This window comes from Mustela nivalis (genome assembly GCF_964662115.1).
Source record: "Mustela nivalis genome assembly, chromosome: 9".
Taxonomy (NCBI): Eukaryota; Metazoa; Chordata; class Mammalia; order Carnivora; family Mustelidae; genus Mustela; species Mustela nivalis.
The window spans coordinates 67,584,463-67,608,570 of NC_139028.1; the positions used below are offsets into that span (position 1 = coordinate 67,584,463).

The following is a 24,108-nucleotide window of genomic DNA, read 5'->3' on the forward strand; positions in this document are numbered from 1 at the left end:
GGAAGGTTCCTCAAAAATTAGAAACAGAAATTCCATATGATCCAATAATTCCATTTCTGGGTATTTACACAATGAATACAAAAACACTGATTTGGAATGGTACATGCACCCCTCTATTTATTGCAGCATTATTTTTTTTTAAGATTTTATTTATTTGGTGGACAGAAGTCACGAGTAGGCAGAGGCAGGCAGAGAGAGAGGGGGGAAACAGGCTCCCTGCTGAGTAGAGAGCCTGATGTGGGGCTTGATCCCAAGACCCTGAGATCATGACCTGAGCCAAAGGCAGAGGCTTAACCCATCCAAGAGTCCCAATATTGCAGCATTATTTATAGGCACCAAACTATGGAAACAACCTAACTCTCCATTGACAGATAAATGGATATGGAAGATGTGTTGTGTGTGTGTGTGTGTGTGTGTGTGTGTACACACACATGAAAATATGCAGCAATAAAAAAGGATGAGATTGTGCCATTTGAGACAAAATGGATGGATTCAGAGGGAATTATTCTAAGTGAAATAAGTTAGACTGAGAAAAATGAATACATAGGACTACAACTCTGTGTGGAATCTTAGAAAAACAAAACAAAGAGCTAATAAACAAATAGCAGAATCAGACCCATAAATACAAAAAACAAACTGATAGTTGCCAGAGGGCAAGAAGGTGGCAGATGGGCCAAATGGGTGAAGGAGGGTGGGAGATATAGGCTTAAAGTTATGGAATGAAGAAGTTATGGGAATAAATGGTACACCATAAGGAATGCAGTTTATATACACTGCATATAAACTCGATTTCAGTTACATATTTTTCATTAAGATCTGGGGCACTTGGGTGGCTCTATGGTTGTGTGTCTGTCTCTTATCTCCGCTTATCTCACAGTCATGAGTTAAAGTGCCATGTTGGGCAAACAAACAAACAAGCCAAGATCTTAGTGTATGTAAGCATAGGAGTAGAAGCTTAAGGTATTAGCCCTATTGTTAACTCAATGAACCTGCACTGGGTATGTGTCTTTCAAGTAACATCTTCATTGGTCGAGGTATGTTTCATAAACTTACGTGTAGAAGCCTGTGGGAACAGATGTATGGTAAACCCATTAAAACTGTACTGCCTGTACCCTGGTGTTCCTAGCACCAAAGTCCACAATTGCCAAACTGTGGAAGGAGCTGAGATGTCCTTCAATGGTTGAATGCATAAAGAAGATGTGGTTTATATATACAAGGGAATATTACTCAGCCTTCATAAAGGATGCACACCTACCATTTACATTGACATGGATGGAACTGGAGGGGATTATTCTAAGTAAAATAAGTCAATCAGAGAAAGACAATTATCATACACTTTCACTCATATGTAGATTATAAGAAATCACTCAGAGGATCATATGGGAAGGCAGCAAAAAAAAAAAAAAAAAAATGAATGGGAAGAAAGCAGAGAGGGAGCCAAAGTATAGAGACTCTTGACTATAGGAAACAAACTGAAGGTTGTGGAAAGGGAGATGGATGGGGGAAAGGGTAACTAACTGGGTGATGGGCATTGAGGAGGAACTCTGATGTGATGAGCACTGGGTGTTAACGCTAACTAATGAATCATTGAACACTAAACCAAAAACTAATGATACTGTATGTTGCCTACTTGAATTTAAAATTAAAAAAGGGTTGTGCATGTACATATAGCCTATGCTTTTAGTCTAAAAACAAAACAAAACAAAAAAACACAAAAACTGCAATGCACAGGGGCACCTGGGTAGGTAGGTTAAGCATCTGCCTTTGCCTCAGGTCATGATCCTGAGGTCCTGGGATCCAGTCCCCTGTTGGGGTATCCTCTCAGGGGGGAGTCTGCTAGTCCCTCTCCCTCTGATGCCTGACTTTGTCCACTGCTTGTGCTCTTGCTCACTCTCATTCTCTCTCCAATGAATAAATTTGTAAAAATCTAAAAAAAGAAAAGCTACTCTGCAATAAAACAGTTAAAGCAAAACAAAACAAAACAAAAACACCCAGCTGAATCTCAGCAAGAGAGGTTTGTAACTTTTTAAAAAATTGTCATAAAAGTCAATTAATATTAAATTCACCATTTAAAAAGATTTACTTATATTAAAGAAAGAAAGAACATGAATGGAGGGAGGAGTAGAGGGAGGTAACCTTCAAGTGGACTCCCCACAGAACACAGAGCCTGTGGCAGGACTTCATCTCAAGAACCATGAGGTCAGGGCGCCTGGGTGGCTCAGTGGTTTAGGCCGCTGCCTTTGGCTCAGGTCATGATCTCAGGGTCCTGGGATCGAGTCCCGCATCGGGCTCTCTGCTCAGCAGGGAGCCTGCTTCCCTCTCTCTCTCTCTGCCTGCCTCTCCATCTACTTGTGATTTCTCTCTGTCAAATAAATGAATAAAATCTTAAAAAAAAAAAAAAAAGAACCATGAGGTCACAAGCCACTTGCTCAAACCAACAGTCAGATGCTTAAACAACTGAGCCACCCAGGAGTCCCCAAATTTACCATTTTAATGATGTTCGATGTACTATTCAGTGACTTTTAGTACCTCCAGAGTACTGTGCAATCATCACCACTATGTAATTCCAGAATAATTTAGTCATCTCCCCAAAAGACCCAATACATTTTAAGCAGTCACATCCTTCACCCTGTCCATGGAAGCCAAGAATTCACTTTATATTCTATGGATTTGCTTTTTCTTAATATTTCATATAAATGGAATAACACAATATGTAGCTATCTGCCTCTGAGTTGTTTTCAAAGTTCATCTTTTTAAATATCTTATTTATATTCACTACCCTGACTTGGAGATGACTAAGTGCTCAGTGATGTTATTAAATTAGAGACATTAAAAAAATAAGTGAAAGAAAGAAGAAATGGATGGATGTGTGAGGGACTAAAACATTCTATAGAAGTGCTTTTACCATGTGCCCTTCAAGGAATACTCACATGGAAAGAAAACTCAACAATATTAAAATCACTCACTTCTACTAAAATTTGTGTTCAATTCCTCTCCATTAAGTATGTTCTCACACATATGCGCATGCGCGCACACACACACACACACACACACACACGTGCATATGAAATAATTCACTTAAGTATCATCATAAAGCAGTAAGACTGGAAAGCTTCCACTTTTCCTCCTCCCATAAAGTTTAGTTTGATTGTTACACAAGCGTCTGTGTCTCTAATTTTTGTACTATCCCTTTAGGATATATAGGACATTTTTCTTAAACACCCAATACACTAGTACAGGTATCATGGGACTTAGAAATTGAGGGTTGTGCATGTACATATAGCCTATGCTTTTGAACTAAGATCCTGAACACCTGGACCAGATTGCATTCAGCTCACTGTCTGCTCTCCAGAAACCCAGGTATTAAAGGAACACAAAAGGGACACTAGACACAGGACTTTTTTCTTTTCTTTTCTTTCTTTTTCTATCTTTTTTTTTTTTTTTTTTTTAGACATAAAGATAAAGTAGAGGCTTTGAATATGTATGAATTGTTTATGGCATTCTCAGAAATACAGACTTGAGTCCACTCACCATGTTTGAAGACAGGAGTGTTATGGGAGGCTTGGAGGATACAAAATGCTTGTTTCCCCAATTCTCAGATTGCGGTTCAGTGTAACTTTCCATCATGATTACTAGTATCTATGTCATTTCCCTAACAAAGTGGGAATCACTGGTTCTGTTGTACTGGAAGTCAGGTTTGAATCATGCCCAGGACAAGAAGAAAAGGGGGAGAACTAGGTGAATAGTTCTCAGTCATGGCCAGAACACTCTTGATTCTTGCTTGCCCTCCCCTTGTTCTCAGAAAGAGAGCCCAATTTTTCTTGGTTCATTTCTAGAGAGATTTAGTTAAGACTGTATTTCATCCATTTTAGAGAACAGCGCTTGCCTGGAGGGACTCACTGCTGTGTAAGAGAAGACTGTGAGTTTTAGAGATTTGGGACAGTTTAAGGAGAAACAGGCTTGTTTTATGGGGTTTGGAAATGACAATAGACAAAAGATGATATCAAAGTTGTGCTTTACAAATAACACACATGGATTAATGTTACTATTCCAAAATGTCTGTTACACCTATGGAATAACATTAGTTAATTTTCCTTGCTAGAAAAATTCAGTTATGGTGTATTAAAATCCTTTTAAATCTGCTTTGGAAATTTCATTAGTTATTTTCTGGTCAGTACTCTATTACCTGTTTCTAAGAATGGGCCTCTGAGAATTTTGCAAATGTATTAAAAATGGGACCTGAAATTATTGTGTAACATGACAGTCTGTTTTAATTAAAGGCATATCTCCCCTGAAGCAAATAATACATTATATGTTAATAAAAAAGACATACCTATAAAAAGATAGCGCAAGAGATATAGGTAGGATATTTATTTCATATTTAGGAAAGATATTCTCTAGAACAGAGCACAAAGAATCTCAGAAAGATAGTTCTTATTTTAAAATTATGCATACCTATATTTTTCCACAATTAATCTCCTTCTGTTGTACAGATACAAAAATATCTGACTATTTTAACAATTTAAGGAGAATTGAGTAGTGATATTATCTTTTCAATAACTTATAACAATTTATTATATACTAGTTAAGTATTTATCAAAAGAATTTCAACATCTATTTTATTTTAATGGAAAACTTATATAGATGGGTAAACATATATGCACCTATATAGATATATGTGATTTTTATAGTTTTTAAAATTTCCATTCATGATATATGTGAAATTCATAAAACACTTATTGTATTCAAACATAAAGCATACACTCAGAAGCCTGACAGAAGGAATCTTGGTGTCATAATTGTTCTTCATGGAAACACAACTCTTACTTTACAAAAGCCATAGTACTCTTTTTTGAAAATGCAAACTGTAATGGTTTTGTTAGCCTTGTATTACCAGTTGAAGGCCACACCAATGACTCTAAAATAAGAAACTAAGGAGCAACTGATAAGCTGTGATATAACTTAAGTGTCTTGTTTGTTTAATTTATTTATTTTTAAGGTTCTCATTTTAAAACTTCTATGTGTCAGAAAGTGATTTCAGCACTGTGTAATGTTTTGATTGTGGAGAAACTTTGCCAAAACTAGAGATGAAATGATTTTGTATATCAGCTTTAATTGTGCTGTGTCAGGCTTTCTTTTACTTTTCCCAAAAGTGCTCTTGATCCAGTATTCTCTTGCTTTTGTTTCTGCATTATCTGAAAGTAATGTTTTTATCAACTTAAATACCACAAATATATTTAGATAGGAAAAAAATCATAAGATTATTATAATAGATTAGGACAAAATTCGTTTTATTTAACATCTATTCATGATAAAAACACATAGTAAAAACTAAATTAAGAAGGAGATTTTTCTTAACTTAGAAAGGTAATGCACAAAAAGCATACAGCCAATTTCCTACTTAATGAAGAAATATTAAAATCTTTCTCCCTGAGAATGATGGTAAGACAAAAATGTCAACTGTTCTCACTTCTATCCAACATTGTACTAGAGGTGCAAACAGTGGAATAAAATTTAAAAAGGGGAATAAGGCATTAATTTAGGAATAATTTAAAAGAAATGGAGCACTGTGTGTGGTGAAAAAATAATGACTACTATTTTTCTGAAAATAAATAAATTGAAAAATTAAAAAAAATAAATAAATAAAAGAAATGACACCAGAATCCCAACACAGCAGTACATAGAGGCTGCTGCAAAAGCAGTTTTTGGATGGAAACTTGTAACAATAAATGTATATATTAAGAAGTAGATCTCAGAAACAACTTCACTTTATACCTCAAAGATAACTATGACCAAAAGAAAACAGAAGTAAGGAAATCACAAAGTGGAGAAAATAAAATGTAGATAAATAAAGACAGTAGAAAAGCTCAGTGAACGTGAGACCTTGTTTTTTGAGAAGGTGAGCAAGATTTGCCAAACTTTAGCTAAACTTACTAAGAAAAAAAGTAAAAGGACACAAATAAACAGAACCAGAAATGAAAGAGGAGATATACAGCTGATACCATGGAAATACATAAGCTTGTTAGAGACTACTATGAAAATCATATGCCAACAAATAACTGGGGATAATATACTGTACACTGTTATAAAAAATAATATTTTAATCATTCCAATATTTTCCCTCAAATTGATATTTTGGGAACTGTATACAGAATATATAAAGAATGCTTAGAACACAATCATAAATACATAAAACAATTAAAAACTGGGCAAAGGATATGAATAGACCTTTCTCTAAATAAGATATAAATAAGCCAATAAGCAACCATCAACATGAAGAGATGGTCAACATCATCAGTCCTTTAGGATATGTAAAACAAAACCATAATGAGATACCACTTCGCATCCACTAGAATTGTTATAATAAAATAGGTAATAGTCTTGTTGGCAAGAATATGGAAAAGGGTTCCTCTCAGACACTGCTAGTGAGAATGTAAAATGGTTAAAAGGAGAAGGGAGTTGAGGGAAATTGGAGGGGAGATGAACCATGAGAGACTATGGACTCTGAAAAACAATCTGAGGGTTTTGAAGGGGAGGGAGGCAAGGAGGTTGGGTGAGCCTGGTGGTGGGTATTATGCAGGGCACGTATTGCATGGAGCACTGGGTATGGTGTATAAACAATGACTTCCAGTACACTGAAAAGAAATAAAAAAAATAATAATAATAAAAATTACTCTCTTATTCTCCGGGATGACTTTTCTGTGTGCTGAATAAGTCATCTTTACATGGATGCTTCAAATGCATCTCATGTTTGTTGTGACCTAATCTGAATACATTCTCTTCCCCTGTAACCTGGTCTTTCTCCATTCTTCCTTAAAAATGTGAATAGCATCACATGCCATCCTACTGCATATACCAGAAACTTAGAAATGTTGTTTGCTCAGATGAATGTGAAGCCTTAAGGCACCTAGAAGAGAAAATAAACAGTAATTTCTTTGACATCAGTCATAGCAACATTTTTCTAGATATGTCTTCTAAAGGAAGGGAAACCAAGGGAAAAATCAACTGTAAATAAACCAAAATAAGAACCTCTGCAGAGAAAAGGAAGTCATCAACAAATCAAAAGGGCAAGCTACTGAATAGGAGAAGATCTTTGCAATGGTATATCAAATAATGAGTAAAAATCCATATTATATAAATAACTTATATAACTGAACACCGAAAAAACCAAATAAGCCAATTAAAAAATGGACAGAGGACCTGAAAAGACATTTTGGAAAGGAGACATGCAGATATCCAACAGACGCATGAAAAGATGCTTAACATCACTAATGAGGGAAATTCAAATAAAAACCATGAGATATCCCTATCATAATGGCTAGAATTAAAAAAAGTAAGAAATAACAAGTATTGGGGAGAATGTGGAGAAAAAGGCATTCATGCCTTGGAGGTGGGAATGCAAATTAGTATAGCCACTGTGGCAAACAGTATGGAGCGTCCTTAAAGAATTAAAAATAGGAATACCATGTGATCCAATAATTCTGTTACTGGGTAATCATGCAAAGAAATGAAAACATGATCTAAAAGATATATATATCCCTATATTTATTGCAGCATTATTTACAATAGCCAAGATAAGGAAGTAACTTAAGTATCCATCATTATTGACAAATGAATAAAGAAATAAAGAAGATGTGATATTGATACATGTATTATCCTACTCCGTCCTATTATATATAATGGTATATATATATATTACTCATCCATTAAGAAGAATGATATTTGTATTTGTGACAACATGAATGAACCTAGAGGGTATTAAGCTAAATGAAATAGATCAAAGAAAAACAAATATCATATGATTTCACTTCTATGTGGAATCTAAAAAAACAAAACAGATGAATAGACAGAATCAGACCTATAAATAAAATCAGACCTAAAAATAGAGAGGACAAACTGAGTGGCCAGAGGGGAGGGGAGTGGGCAGCTGGGTGAAATAGATGAAGGGAAGTGGGAGGTACGGGCTTCCAGTTATGGAATGAGTAAGTGATGGAGATAGAAGGTACAGCATAAGGAAGGGTCAAGGGTATTGTAATCGCATTGTACAGTGACACAGAGCAGCTATACTTGTTGTGAGCATAGCATAATGTATAGACTTGTTGAATCACTATGATGTGTACCTGAAACTAGTGTAACATTTTCTGTAAACTCTACTCAAAGAGGGAGAAAATTTTTGAAGAAAAAAAGTTTTATTCTTTGGTCATAGAAATAATCAATTTTGCCTTCACCACAGCTTCTTAATCTATTCATTTTTCTTCCTCTCCACGGCCCCATCCTAGTTCAACACCCACTCATTGCTCCTTTGTATTACTGCTATTCACCTGATTTACTTAGATTGATTCTTACCACATGTAATCTGGTCTTGTCATTGTTGCGAGGTCTTAATTCTCCTTAAAAACTTCAGTGGTTCCTTGTGATTTTAGCATAAATTTGCTTATAAGTCTCTGGCCTCAGGTGTTAGCTCAACAGCTCTATATCACATAGTATATCATTTTCCAGCACAGGTTAGGGCTCCAGCCCATATTTATCCTTTTCTATTACCTTGAATTTAACATGATCCTCTCATTTCAGAATCTTAAAGTTCTTGGAATCCTTCCCCTCCCCTCATCTCCATCAATCAAACAAACACCATAATTAAGACGTACTCCAAGTGTCCTCAGTAAAAACTGGTGTTTTTTCTGTAATCCTTCTCTGAAACCAAAACTAACTGAATTCTCATTAATATGCTATCATATCGCTCCTTGCTTTTCCACTAAAGCACTTCTCCCAGTCTATAGGTATATATATATAGATATAGATCTAGATATATATATATATCTATATATATATGGCCTGTGGTTATGATCCCTTAAAATGTTGTAGTCAAGAACAATTCAAACACTAATAAAGCTGCCCACTTCTTCTTTTTTATTTATTTTATTTTTTTTATAAACATATATTTTTATCCCCAGGGGTACTTCTTATAGGGCCATTTTGGTTTCATAAATGAATGTATTTTTCTGTTTATATGTGATTTCAGGTATTATTGATAGGAAACATATCTCTGAATTAATATTCTTCCTAACCTATTGTGATTTAATATCCTAGGATTTCTCTTCTCTCTATGAGCTGTTCTCTCTTCATGTCTCCCAGGGAAGTCTGTTATCCTTAGATCACTGACTTGTTTACTACTCCCCATAAATTCCAGAGCTCATAATTTGTATGCCATCTGTCAGCTGAGAACACATCCTCAGCTCATGTGTAAAGCTCCTTTCTCAGTGTTATGTCTTTTTTTTTTTCCAGATAGGAAACCCCTGCCATTGCCAAGACATCAGACTGTGAATCTCTGATCATTAGCACAGTTAAGTACTGAAACCTTGGCTTCATCACATTGCACATTAATGTGCAATGCATGCACATTAATCCCAGAGCATCCAAAGGCATCCTTAACCTTTTCTTATTCTGTCTTTGCAACATCCTGCATAAGGGATGGACTCTTTCCCCTGTCCTGGCTGGAAATAGAGGCTCAGAGAAACTTTTCAAGGGGGTTAGGGCTAAAATTAGGGAATATAGATTATCTACTGCTATAGAAGTGACTTCATCTATAAAACAGCTCCCAGATTAACTTCATGGAGACTCTATTAACTATTTTCCATAGCAGGATCACATGCCATGTCCTGTTAATCTCTAACTGCTAAAAAAATATTTAAAACACAACATCTTGTGTTGATGAGAACACAAGATAATTTTAATTTTCTTTCAGATATGTTTTTCTGCACTCCAAAGTAATTATATAAAAAATAAATAAAATGAACTATATCAAGAATAAATCCATAATTGTCTTATCTGCTGTAAAGGAATTTAAACTTTATTTGAAAGAAAGTGTGAGGGCATGGATTAGTGTAGGAAACAGAATACCAGTTTTATGATGATCAGATGGCTGATAAAAGGAAAGAAGCACAGAAAAAGGCAAATAAATTTGACCAGGTAAGGCTGAAGAAGCAGTGGTCCAGGGAAGGGCTACCTGAGTGAAGTTAAGGGCAGGAAGCAATAGAACAAGGAAGCAGTTGTTTACCAATAGGGAAGGATTGTTTGTTAGTTTCAGGCTTGGCTGTTTGGCTCCTGAACAGAATAAAAGGTACATGAAAAACAACAGAGTCCAACAGAAGATGAGTCTAATTTCAAACATGAATCTGAACATAGAGTAAAAGTGTGTTCAATATTATGGACAATAATTCTTGGTCCTTAAGTAAAATCAAAACCATCTTATTACCAGTCTGAATCCTCTATTTATATATCTTTTTAGATTCTCTAAGACTGAATTAGGAAAAAAATTCTTTTTTTAAAATATTTTATTTATTTATTTGAGAGGGAAAGACAGAGAAAGAGAGAAAATGAGCATGGGAGAGGAACAGGGAGAAAGAGAGGGAGAGAGAAGCAGATTCCCTGCCGAGCAGGAAGCCCTTTGTGGGGCTGGTTCCCAGGACTCAGAGATCATGACCTGAGTGCAAAGCAGACACTTAAATGACTAAGCCACCCCGGTACACCTAGGGAAAAAACTCTATTATTTTCTCCATTATATGACTCCTGAAATTGACAAATTCAGTCATGAACACTTCACTACTAAAGCTATTCTTCTGAGACATTCTCAGCAGTCCATAAAAATGGGATGTAAAAAAGAAAGTAATTCCTCTTTTAATAGGCCCACACTTATGTTTGCAAACTTCTAAGTTTACAATGTAAAATTTTTGGAAGCTATATACATTAGTGGACATCTATAGCAACTGGGAATGGTGTAGCTATAAAATTTAATCTCATAATTCTGTGTTTAAAAAAATTCTTGGGGGCACCTGAGTGGCTCAGTGGGTTAAAGCCTCTGCCTTCAGTTCAGGTCATTACTCCAGTGTCCTGGGATCAATCCCTGTATCGGGCTCTCTGCTCAGCAGGGAGCCTGCTTCCCCCCCCCCTCTCTCCCTACCTGTAATATCTATCTGATAAATAAATAAAATCTTTTACAAAAATGAAAAAAAAATTCTTTGCTGTTAGTTAATAAAAATTTGAAGCAAGATTGAGACAAATATGAAGAGAACCAACACATCTATTTGATTCCACAAGATTTCTGAAGAGATGATGAAAGTTAAAACAACAACAACAATCATGTTCATGTGATGGTCCCAAATTGAGTTGGCATGGAAAATACAAAGAGAGATTTGAGATGCATGCTGAGTGCCCCCTGAAGTGATTGCAGTAACAACTGCTCCTTTGAAGTTTAACTTCAGTAGACTCCAGAGCCCAGAATGCTGTAATTTATCTTAAATTTCTGTAAGGAATGACTGTAGAATTCATTTTTTTACAGCTCCACCTATTCTCTGTGGAGACCTTATTTAAAATATTGTTCAATGTAGGGCATCTGTGGAATTCAGAGGGTGAAACTTCTGCCTGTGAATCACATCCTTATGGCAGGGTCCTGGGATCCAGCCCCATATTGGGCTCTCTGCTCAGCAGGGCGCCTGCTTACCTCTTTCTCTGCCTGCCTCTCTGCTTACTTGTGATCTCTCTCTCTCCATCAAATAAATAAAATCTTAAAAATAATATTGTGTGACAATTATATGAGGACAGTTAAAAAATACTGTTGACGATAATTTTGCACAAAATCGCAACTTTGAAAACCATTTACTTTTTCTCTTAGGAAAAGATGTCTGTATCTCTGAAAGGCTCCAATTGCACCAAATTCCAGGTCTCTGAGTTCATCCTGATGGGATTCCCAGGCATGCAAAGCTGGCAACACTGGCTCTCCATTCCATTGGCAATACTCTACCTCTCTGCAATTTTTGCTAACATCCTCATCCTCATCACCATTTGCCAGGATCCTGCCCTTCAGCAGCCTATGTACTACTTCCTGGGCATTCTCTCTGTGATAGACATGGGCCTGGCCACCACCATCATGCCCAAGATCTTGGCCATCTTCTGGTTTGATGCCAAGGTCATCAGCCTCCCTGAGTGCTTTGCTCAGATTTATGCCATTCACTGCTTTGTTGGCATGGAGTCTGGTATCTTCCTCTGTATGGCTTTTGACAGATATGTAGCAATTTGTCACCCTCTTCGCTACACATCAATTGTCACCAATGCCTTAATCTTAAAGGCTACTGTGTTCATGGTACTAAGAAATGGTTTGCTTGTCATTCCGGTGCCTGTGCTTGCAGCCCAGCGTAATTATTGCTCCAAGAATGAAATTGAGCATTTCCTGTGCTCTAACCATGGGGTCACTAGTCTGGCTTGTGATGACAGGAGGCCAAACAGCATCTTCCAGTTGATTCTGGCATGGCTTATAATGGGGAGTGACCTAGGTCTCATAATATTGACATACATTTTGATTTTGCGCTCTGTACTTAGACTGAACTCGGCTGAAGCTGCATCCAAAGCTATGAGCACTTGTAGCTCCCATCTGATCCTTATTCTCTTCTTCTACACAATTGTTGTTGTGACTACAGTAATGCACCTGGCAGAACCCAAAGGTTCTTTGATTCCAGTTCTACTCAATGTGCTGCACAGCATCATCCCCCCTTCCCTCAACCCTATAGTTTATGCACTTAGGACTAAAGAACTCAGGGCAGGCTTCCAAAGGAACTTTTGTTGGAGATGAGAAAAGAACACCAGTCTGCAGTGATTTTCTCCATAATTTTACATTTTCTTCAGCTTCTTCTAGAACGGATAGTAGAAATTCAATTATAACAGGGAAAGTGAAAGCCCTTTGAGATAGCTTTTTCACAGTGTAAAAGCACGTGAATACAAAAACAAACATTCCCAGTAGCTCCAAAATATTCATAAGAGATTATATTTACTACAAAGCTGTGATCACCAAGACAGCATGGTACTGGCATAAAAACAGACACATAGACCAGTGGAACAGAGTAGAGAGCCCAGATATGGACCCTCAACTCTATGTCAATTAATCTTCGACAAAACAGGAAAAAATATACAGTGGAGAAAAGACAGTCTCTTCAAGAAATGGTGCTGGGGAAACTGGACAGCTATATGTAGAAGAATGAAACTCAACCATTCTCTTACACCATACACAAAAATAAACTCAAAATCGATAAAAGACCTCAATGTGAGACAGGAATCCATCAGAATCCTAGAGGAGAATATAGGCAGTGACCTCTTCAATATCAGCCACAGCAACTTCTTTCAAGATATGTCTCCAAAGGCAAATAAACAAAAGTGGAAATGAACTTTTGGGACTTCATCAAAATCAAAAGCTTCTGCACAGCAAAGGAAACAGTGAAGAAAACAAAGAGGCAACCCACAGAATGGGAGAAGATATTTGGAAATGACAGTACACACAAAAGGTTGATATCCAGGATCTATAAAGAACTCCTCAAACTCAACACACACAAAACAGATAATCATATCAAAAAATGGGCAGAAGATATGAACAGACACTTCTCCAATGAAGACATACAAATGGCTATCAGACACATGAAAAAGTGTTCATCATCACTAGCCATCAGGGAGATTCAAATTAAAACCACATTGAGATATCACCTTACACCAGTTAGAATGGCCAAAATTAGCAAGGCAGGAAGCGACATGTGTTGGAGGGTATGAGGAGAAAGGGGAACTCTGTTACACTGTTGGTGGGAATGCAAGTTGGTGCAGTCTCTTTGGAGAACAGTGTGGAGATTCCTCAGGAAATTAAAAATAGAACTTCTCTGTGACCCTGAAATTGCACTACTGGGTATTTACCCCCAAAGATACAGATGTAGTGAAAAGAAGGGCCATCTGTACCCCAATGTTTATAGCAGCAATGGCCATGGTCACCAAACTGTGGAAAGAACCAAGATGCCCTTCAATGGACGAATGGATAAGGAAGATGTGGTTCATATACACTATGGAGTATTATGCCTCCATCAGAAAGGATGAATACCCAACTTTTGTAGCAACATGAAGGGGACTGGAAGAGATTATGCTGAGTGAAATAAGTCAAGCAGAGACAGTCAATTATCATATGGTTTCATTTATTGTGGAGCATAACAAATAGCATGGAGGACTGGGAGTTAGAGTGGAGAAGGGAGTTGGGGGAAATTGGAAGGGGAGATGAACCATGAGAGACTATGGACTCTGAAAAATATTCTGAAGGTTTTGAAGTGGTGGGGGCGGGGTGGGAGGTTGGGGGAACCAGGTGGTGGGCATTAGAGAGGGCACAGATTGCATGGAGAACTGGGTGTGGTGCAAAAATAATGGATACTGTTATGCTGAAAATAAATACAAAATAAATTTTTTAAAAAAGAGATGAATATATGTTGGGAAAGGAGGTACTTTCTACCAAACTAATGAAATGGAATAAAAACTATTGTTTATGAATTATATCTCTTTCCTAAAATAAAAATGAATATTATAATACACAAACAACCAAAGAATTAGTGAGTGGGATATGAGTTACAGATCATGATTATTCATTCACAACTGTAATGTAGGACCAAAGTTTTTATGCCTGGACAAGAGGCTAATGAATATGTGGGCAGCATGAGTAGAGGGAAGCAGATCTATATATGGACAAAATTAGAAGCCCAAATTGCTGCACAATGCCAGCCAATTCTCATGAGCTTTCTGCCCATATCGATATTGATTTGGGCAGAAAGCTCGTGAGAATTGGCCAGAAACCTTCGGTGAACCCCCAGTGGTGGGAGCCTTCAAGGGAGCCACCTGGGCGTGGCCCAAGGTCCCGAGTGGCCAAAACCCTGCAAGAAAAAGCTCTAATGCCAGGTGTGTGTGAAGCACAAATCACCTCAGAACACTGGCCACCCCTGCCCTCTACTCGGCCCCCTGGGGAGCCTGCCTTGGCACTGGCAGATCTGGCCTGCCATGCCTCTAGGCCCTGCCCTTAAGCCTACATTGGGTTTTCAGGCTGATGTCCCCATAGGCCTGGCCCCCATGCCCTCCAGACTGGGGACACCTGAGCCACACCTCAGGACTCCACCTGCCACCCAGGAGGAAACCATGCAGTTTGGAGCTGCACAAAATCCTCTGTTAGGAGAAACCTGAATGATACCCTGAGGCCACCCTCCACACCCCCAACAAACCTCAACCTAAGGCTCAGCAAGACCTCCACCTTCAACTATGCCTCTGGGGAGCTTGCCTCAGGGAAGGGCCTTGGGGGAGCCCCATGGACCCAGCCTGTAATACTGGATGGTGGAACAGGAACCTAATACGAAAGCAGTCGAAACATTGGGTGGGTCCACAGCCCAAGCTGCCACAAAATGCTGGCCAGTTCTCATGGCTTTCTGCCCAAATGGAAATCAATTTGGACAGAAAGCTCATGAGAATTGGCCAGAAACCCTGGCCAATTCATTTCCAATGGCAGGAGTTTTCAGGGGAGCCACTTGGGCCTGGCCCAGGATCCTGAGTGGTCGTGGTCTGAACCCTGCAAGAAAGTGCTCTAAACACCAGGTGCATCTACAGCCTGTCCAGCATTAGAACAGGGACCACCCCCATTCTCCACTTAGCCCCCTGGGGAGCCCACCACACCACTGGCAGATTGGGTCTGCCATACCTCTATGTCCTAACCCTAACCCTAGGTTGGGTTTTCAAGCTTGCATCCCCAGAGGCCTGGACCTCAAGCCCTCCAGAATGGAGACTCCTGGACTCCCACATCCCAGGACTCTGCCTGCTGCCCAGGAGGAAACCATGCCCTTCAGAGCTGATCAAAACCCTCAGGTGGAAGAAAACTGCATGCCCCCCTGAGGCTACCCCCACCGTTGTCGCACCCCCAGGCCACAAATCCAGAGCCTGATGCTCAGCTGACCCCCGCCCTCAACTCTATTCCTGGGGAGCTCATCTCAGCGGGGAACTGCAGGGTAGCCACATGGGCTCAGCCTGTGGGTCCAGAGAGTCGCAACACACACCAAGCGAGAAAGTACTTCAAACACCAGATGCACGCATGGCCTGCATCACAGCACAATGCCAGCCAATTCCCACAAGCTCTCTGCTTAAATTGATATCAATTTGAACAGAAATCTCGTGAGAATTGTCCAGAAACCTCCGGTGATCTCGCATCCAGCAGTGGGGGCCTTCATGTAAGGGCATGGGCCTGGCCTATGGTCCAAGCTGTTGTGGACTGAACCCTGCAAGAAAGCACTCCAAATGCCAGATGCCCATGTGGCCCAAATTGCCCCAGAAAACCGGCCACCCTCTACTCAGCCCTGGGAAGCCCACTTAACTGCTGACAGTTCAGGCCTGCCATGCCCCTAGGTGCTAATCCTAATCCTAGGTTGGGTTTTCAGCCTTCCATCCCCAGAGGCTTGACCCCCAAGCCCTCCAGACCTATAGGACTCTGCCCCCACCCCGAAGGAAACTGTGCCATTTGGAACTGTGCAAAACCCTCAAATGTGGAGAAACCTGCATGCCACCCTTATGCCACCCCCATATCCCGTGGACCCTTAGTCAGCCCACAGACTGACAGTCATCCTGATTCCACCCTCAATTCAGGCCCCCAGTACATTTGCCTCAGCTCTGGAAGATTAGGCCTGCCATACCCCTAGGTTGTGTTTCAGGCTTCTGTCTCCAGAGGCCTGGCACCCAAGGACTCCAGACTGGGGATCACTGAGCCACACCACAGTACACTGCCTGCTCTCAGAAAGATACCTTGCCATTTGGAGCTGTGAAATGCCCTCAGAGTAGGAGAAATCTGCATCCCTCCTGAGGCCACCCAGACCTTGAGAAGTCCTCCTGGCCACAAACCTGAGGCTGACACTTATTCAGACCCATGCCCTCCAATCAGCCTCCATGGGAGCTCATCTCAGTGGCCGCCGATCAGGTCCCACTATCCCTAGGTCCTTCTCCCTAACCCTAGTTTGGGTATCCTGACTTCTGTGCCTGAAGCCTGGCACCCAAGCCCTCTTCTTATGAAACCTTTCCAAAAAATAGAACTGAAAGGAAAACTTCCAAACCCTTTGGATTAGGCCAGCATAACCATGATTCCAAAACTAGACAAAGACCCCACCCAAAGGGAGAATTATGGAACACTATCCCTAATGAATATGGATGCAAAAATTCCCACCAACATATTAGCCTATAGGATCCAACAGCCCATTAAAAGGATGATTCACCATGACCAAACTGAATTTATTCTTGGGCTGCAAGGGTGATTTGACAACCACAAATCAAAACAATGGAATCCACTACATTAATAGAAGAAAGAACAAGAACCATAGGATCCTCTCAATAGATATGGAAAGAACATTTGACAAATCAATGCATCCTTTCTTGATCAAGACTCTTCACGGGGAAGGCTAGAGGGTACATACCTCCACATCATAAAGGCCATCTATTGTAAATACGACGAGAATATCATTCCCATTGGGAAAAAACTGAGAGCTTTTCCCTTTTCAGGTCAGGAACACAACAGGGATGCCCACTCTCATCATTATTGTTCAACATGGTACATAATTCCTAGCCTCTGACACCAGATAATAAAAAGAAATCAATGCTGTCTGAATCAGCAAAGAAGAAGTCAAGTTCTCACCCTCTGCAGACAATAAGATACTTTCTGTGGAAAACCCAAAGGACTCCACCCCAAAATTGCTAGAACTCATCCAAGAATTCTGTAATGTGGTAGGTTATAAAATCAATATACAGAAATCAGTTGCATTTGTCTACAGCACCAATGCGACAGAAGAAAGAGAAGTTAAGGGGTTCATCCCATGTATAATTGCACCCAAAACCACGTGATACTTAGGAATCCATCTAACCAAAAAAGCAAAGGATCTGTACTCAGAAAACTATATGATAGTCATGAACAAATTGGAGGAACACACAAAGAAATGGAAAAACATCCCATGCTCATGGATTAGAAGAAAAACTATTGTGAAAATGTCTATACTACCCAGAATGATCCACAGATTCAATTCCTATCAAAATACCATCCACATTTTTCACTGGACTGGAATAAATAATCCCCAAATTCGTATGGAAGCAGAAAAGACCCTGAATAGCCAAAGGGATGTTGAAAAAGAAAACCAAAGCTGGTGACAATGCAATTGCTGAATTCAAGCTCTATTTCAAACCTGTAATCATCAAGACAGTATGGTACTGGCACAAAAGCAGACCCATAAATCAATGGAACAGAATAGAAAAACCAGAAATGGACCCTTGGTCCATTAATTGACCTCTAGGGTCAATTAATCTTCCTCAGTGCAGGAAAGAATATCCAATGGGAAAAAAAGTCTCTTCAACAAATGGTGCTGGTAACACAGGATGGTCACATGCAGAAGAATGAAACTGAACCATTTCCTTGTACTGTATACAAGAAAAAGACTCTAAATGGATGAAAGCCCTCAATGTGAGACAGGAATTCATCCAGATTCTTGAGGAGAACAGAGGCAGCAACCTCTTTGACCTCAAGCACAGCAACTTCTTGCTAGACACATCTCCAATGGCAAGGGAAACAAAAGCAAAAATGAGCTGTTGGGATTTCATCAAGATAGCCAGCTTTTACACAGCAAAGGAAACAGTCAACAAAACCAAAAGACAACAAACAGAAGAAGAGAAGATATTTTCAAATGACATAGCAGATAAAGGACTCATAACCAAAATCTAGAAAGAGCTTGCCAAACTCAACACCCACAGAACAAATAATCCAATCTAGAGATAGGTCAAAGACATGAACGACATTTCTCCAAAGAAGACATCCAAATGGCCAACAGACACATAAAAAAGTGCTCAACATCCCTCGACATTAGGAAAATACAAATCAAATCCATTATGAGATAGCTCCTTTCAACTGTCAGAATGGATAAGATGAAGAAGTCAGGAAACGAAGGATGTTGGCAAGAATGTGAAGAAAGGGGAACCCTTTTATACTATTGTGGGAATGCAAGCTGGTGAGGCCACCACCACTCCACAATGGAAAGCAGTGTGGAGATTCCTCAAAAAGTTGAAAACAGAGCTACCCTACAACCCTGCAACAGCACTACTGGGTATTTACCACAAAATACAAATGCAGTGATCTGAAGGGGCACCTGCACCCCAATGTCTATAGCAGCAATGCCAACAAGAGCCAATGAGTCATGAGCCAGATGTCCAACGACAGATGAATGGATGTATATATACACCATTTAATTATGAATTATGCATCCATCAGAAAATGAAATCTTGACATTTTCAATGATATGAATGGAACTAGAGGGTACTGTGATAAGTGAAATAAGTCAATGAGAGAAGGAGAATTATCATATGATTTCACTGATATGTGGAATTTAAGAAAGAAGACAAAGGAACATAGGGGAAGAGAGGAAAAAAGGAAGTAAGTTGAAACCAGAGAAGAAGTCAAAGAAAAAGAGATAGTTAATCTCAGGAAACAAACTGAAGGTTTCTGAAGGGAAGGGGATGGGGGTATGGAATAGCTGGGTGATGGGCAGGGGAGGGTATATGCTGTGGTGAGCTTTGTGTGCTGTGTAGAATGGAAGGATCTCAAACCTGTACCCCTGAAGCAAATAACACACTATATGATTGTAATAAAAAAGAAGTGAAATAAAAACATTTAGAATACAAATGTAAACTAAGGATAAATAAATAAATAATAAACTCACTGATAGAAAGAAAGAAATCAAACCAGTGACTAACTGATCTGCAGTCACCACACTCTAATTTCAAGCTAGATTACAAAGCTAGACTACATACAAAACAGTATCGTACTTGTATAAAGACAGACACACAGGTCAATGGAGCACAATAGAAAGCTCAGAAACTGATAATCATAGTACTTTTGGCAATGTTTATTCATTTGTATATTAAAGGTATATTTAAACTTAGCTTTGATAGAGTTATTAACTCTGAATGGGAATCAATAATATTTATGTCTTGTTCCAATGTTTATTTCCAATAAATGCATTTTTAAACATGTTGTTTTATATAAATATATATTATAAAATAAGGAATATTTAGAATTCACACTTTTAGGAAAAATTAAATTCACTTTAATAAACCTACCACAGAAAAGGAAATATAGATATCCAGCGTCACAAGTGAGAACATTACAAAAGAAGACAATCAGACACAATCTGGTGTCTAATGGAAGAATATACTACTTAGGTACTTCTGCCCAAATATTCAACCTGTTCAAAGCTATAGATGCAGCTACTCATTTACCAAAACACAAATGTGAGAGAAATGTCCTAACAAAGAGTAGGAAGACATCACCAGTAAAGTCCACAATGCATATATTCTGATAGGAAAAATATTTTCCCAACAAATAAACTGTAAGACCAGAAGGAAGGAAGGAAGGAAGGAAGGAAGGAGAGAAAGAGAAAGAAAGAAGAGAAAAAGGAAGAGAAAACAAGTAAGCAAGCAAGCTAGCTTAGAAACTAACTCACGCATGTATGGTCTTAACATGGACACAGCAGCAGAAAATATACAATGGGGGAAAGGGCTGTCTCTTCAGTGAATGGTACTGGGAATACTGGACACTAATTGCAGAAGAATGTGGCTGTATCATTTTGGGGAAGGGACTTTTACATCAGACACCAAAAGCAAAGGCAACAAAAGCAAAAATAAGCAAGTGGAAGGTTATCAAACTGAAATTTCTGCATGGGAAAAGAAACCATCAAACCCTTAAAAGGCAACCTTCCTAATGAGAAAAAATATCTCCACATCCTATGTGTGAGAAGAGGCTAATATCCAAAATACACAAAACACTCCTTCAAATCCAAACAAACCGAATAAAAATTGGGGAGAATATGTGAATAGATACTTTCCAAAGATGGCATACAGGTGGTCAACAGATACAGAAAACATTGTTCAACATCACTAATCGTCATCAGGAAAACACAAGTCAAAACAACAATCAGCTATTACCTCACAACCCTGGGAACAGCAATCGTCCCAGAGAGACAGACACCAGGTGTAGTCAAGGGTGGGTACATAAAGGGACTCTGTGGACTGTTGGTGGGAATGGAAATTGGTGCATCCACTGTGACAAATGCTGTGGAGGTTCTGGGAACAATTAATACAACTACCACATGATTGCTCTATTGAGTATTTCTTTGGAGAACACAAAAATGCTCCCTCCAAAGGAAAGATGTACTCCCATGTTCATGGCAACATCAAAACAATAACCAGACATGGAAACATTATATCATTTTGGGGAAGGGACCTTGGGAGCATTATGCTAAGTAACTCAGATGCAGAAAGATAAATACCAGAGGCTTTCATGGACATTCCACATTAAAAAAAAAAAAAAAAAAAAAAAAAGGGATGATGCCCTAACAGTAATGCTCTGTTGGATTTTCAGTCTTCCATCCCGAGTCCTGGATCCCAAGCCCTCCAGACTGGGGACACCTGAGGCACACCGTAGGACTCCAGCTGCCCCTAAGAAGGAAGCTGTGCCATTTGGAGCTATGTAAAACACTCAGAGCAGAAGAAACCTGCATGCCACCCTAAGACCACCCCCACCTTCAGCGGCCACTCTGACACAAACCCACAACCTGGCACTCAGCCTTACTTATCCTTGCTCTCAACTCATCCCCCTGTGGACCTCCCCTCAACACTGGCAGATCTGGTCTGTGATGCCCATATGCCTGAAACCTAAATCTAGGTTGGTTATCCAGGATTCCAACTCCTAGCGGCAGGCCTAGCCTTCAAGTATGAAGACGTTGAGCTACAACACAGGAATCCTAGTGCCCCCAAAAAGAAACCATGACATTTGGAGCTGCGCTAAATCCTCAGAGCAGGAGAAACCTGCATGCACCCCTGATGATGCTCCAATCTTCAGCAGCCCCCGTGAACACAACCCCACAGCCTCATAAGCCTGACACCCACCCTCCACTCTGCACCACAGGGAGCATGCCTTACCCCAGCAATCAGGCTTGCCAGGCCCCTAGGCCTAAACCCTAACCCTAGGTAGATATTCAGGTTTCTGCCCTTACAGACCAGTCCCTCAGGCCCTTTAGACTAGGCCCCCTGAACCACACTGCACGTCTTCACCTAACCTCAGAAGGAAAGCATGACATTTTGAGCTGAGCAATACCATCAAAGCTGGAAAACGTGGATGCCCCCTGAGATGACCAACACATTCAGTGCCCCCTCTCCCCACCGGGGCCCACAAAACTGGAGCCTAATGCTCAGCCTAACCGCCTCCCTCAACATTGCCTGGGGATGCTTGCCTCTGTGGAGGCCCTCAGCGGAGCCTCTTGGGCCTGACCTGTGGTCCTGGATCCCACAACACGCTCCTAGCGAGAAAGTGCTCCAAATGTCAGGTGCACAAGGGGTCCAAATCACTGCCCAACACTGGGCAATTCTCACGAGCTTTCTGCTCAAATTGATATCAGTTTGGGCAGAAAGCTTGTGAGAATTGGCCAGAAGCGCCCAGCAAAATCACTTCCAGTGGCAGGGACATTCAAGGGAGCTGAATGGGCCTGGCATGTGGTCTGGAGTGGTCGCAGCCCAAACCCTGTGAGGAAACACTAAAGGCCAGGTGCATGAGTGGACTGGATACCGGCAGAATGCTGGCAAAACTGCCCTCTACACAGTCACCTGGGAAGGCCGCCTCAGCACAGGCATAGGGACTGCCATGCCCCTAGGCAATAAGCCTAAACCTAATTTGGGATTTCAGGCTTCCATCCCCAGAGGCCTGGCCCCAGAACCTTCCATATTGGGGATGCTGAGCGACACCCAAGAGTACACCTGCCACAGGAGGAAACAGTGTCATTGGAAGATGCCCAGAATCCTTAGAGCAGGAGAAAACTGCATACCTCTCTGATGCGATGTCCACATCTGCTGGCCACAAAACCTGGGCCTGATGCCGTATCTGACCCACTTCTTCCACTGAACCCCTCAGGGATCCCGGCTCAGCACGGACTAAAGGCCCAATAATGCACGGACCAGATCACGTCAGAACACCGACCAATATCACCCTCTATACAGCCACCTCAGCACTGGCAGATCGGACCTGCCACACCCCTATGTCTTAACCCAAACCCTAGGTTGGATTTGCAGGCTTCCGTCCCCAGGGACCTGGTCCCCAAGCCCTCCAGATTGGGGACACATAAGCCACACCCTAGGACTCTGCCTGCCAACCAGGAGGAAAGCATGCCATTTGGAGCAGCACAAAACCGTCAGAGAGAAAGAAACCTGCTACCCCCATGAGCCACCCCCAACATCGGCGTGCCCATGCCACAAACCTGGAGCCTAGTGCTCGACATGAAGCCGTCCTCCCTCAACTCAGCCCAGGGAAGATTGCCTCTGTGGAGACCTTCTGTGGGCCCAGGGCATGGTCACAGATGGTTGAAACACATTCCTAGCGAGAAAGCGCTCCAAACACCAGGCACACAAGCAGACTTACCCCGCCAAATGCTGGCCAATTCTCACGAGCTTTCTGCCCAAATCAATATTGATTGGGGGTTTTGCTCAGCTCTAATCAATATTGATTTGGGCAGAAAGCTCATGAGAATAGGCTGGAAAACCCCTGGCAAACTCATTTTTGGCGGCACAGGCCTGCAGGGCCGCCCCCTGGGCCTGGCCAGTGATCCCAAGTCGTCGTGACCCCAATCCTACGGAAAGCATTCTACAAGCCAGGGGCATGTGTGGCAAACCCCTCCCTCTACTCAGCCTCGTGGGGTGCCTGCCCCAGTGCTGCCAGATCAGGCCTGCATCACCCCTAGGACCTCAATATAACCATCAGTTGGGTTTTCAGGCTTCTGTCCCCAGGGGTCTGTCCCCAGTGCCCTCCAGATTGGGGACCCCTGAGCCACACCCCAGGAATCTGCCTGCCACCCAGGAGGAAACTATGCCATTTGGAGCTGTGCAGAACTCTCAGACTGGGAAAATCCTGCATGCCTCCCTGAGGCCACCCCCATATTTGGTGGCTCCCAGGTCCACAAATTCAGAACATGATGCACAGCCTGACCCAGTCCTCAACTTGGCCCCCGGGTATCCCACCTCAGCACCAGCAGATCAGGCCTGCCATGCCACTAGATCTTTACCCTAACCCTAGGTTGTGTATTTAGACTTCTGTCCCCAGAAACCTGGCCCCCAAGCCCTCCAGAATGGGGACCCCTGTGCACACACCAGAACTCCACCTGCAACACAGGAGTAAACCGTTCTATTTGGAGCTTCACAAAACCCTCAGAGTGG

The 24,108-nt window shown here is 40.9% G+C and overlaps 1 protein-coding gene across 1 annotated transcript; it reads left to right on the top strand.

Annotated features, from left to right (window-relative positions):
• Positions 1-11,674: 11,674 nt before the first annotated feature.
• On the top strand, positions 11,675-12,622 carry LOC309840323 (olfactory receptor 56B1-like; the record flags this gene model as incomplete). Its single annotated transcript, XM_082682387.1, has 1 exon — positions 11,675-12,622. The coding sequence occupies one exon, from the start codon at positions 11,675-11,677 to the stop codon at positions 12,620-12,622; it is 948 nt and encodes a 315-aa protein (XP_082538513.1).
• Positions 12,623-24,108: the final 11,486 nt, after the last annotated feature.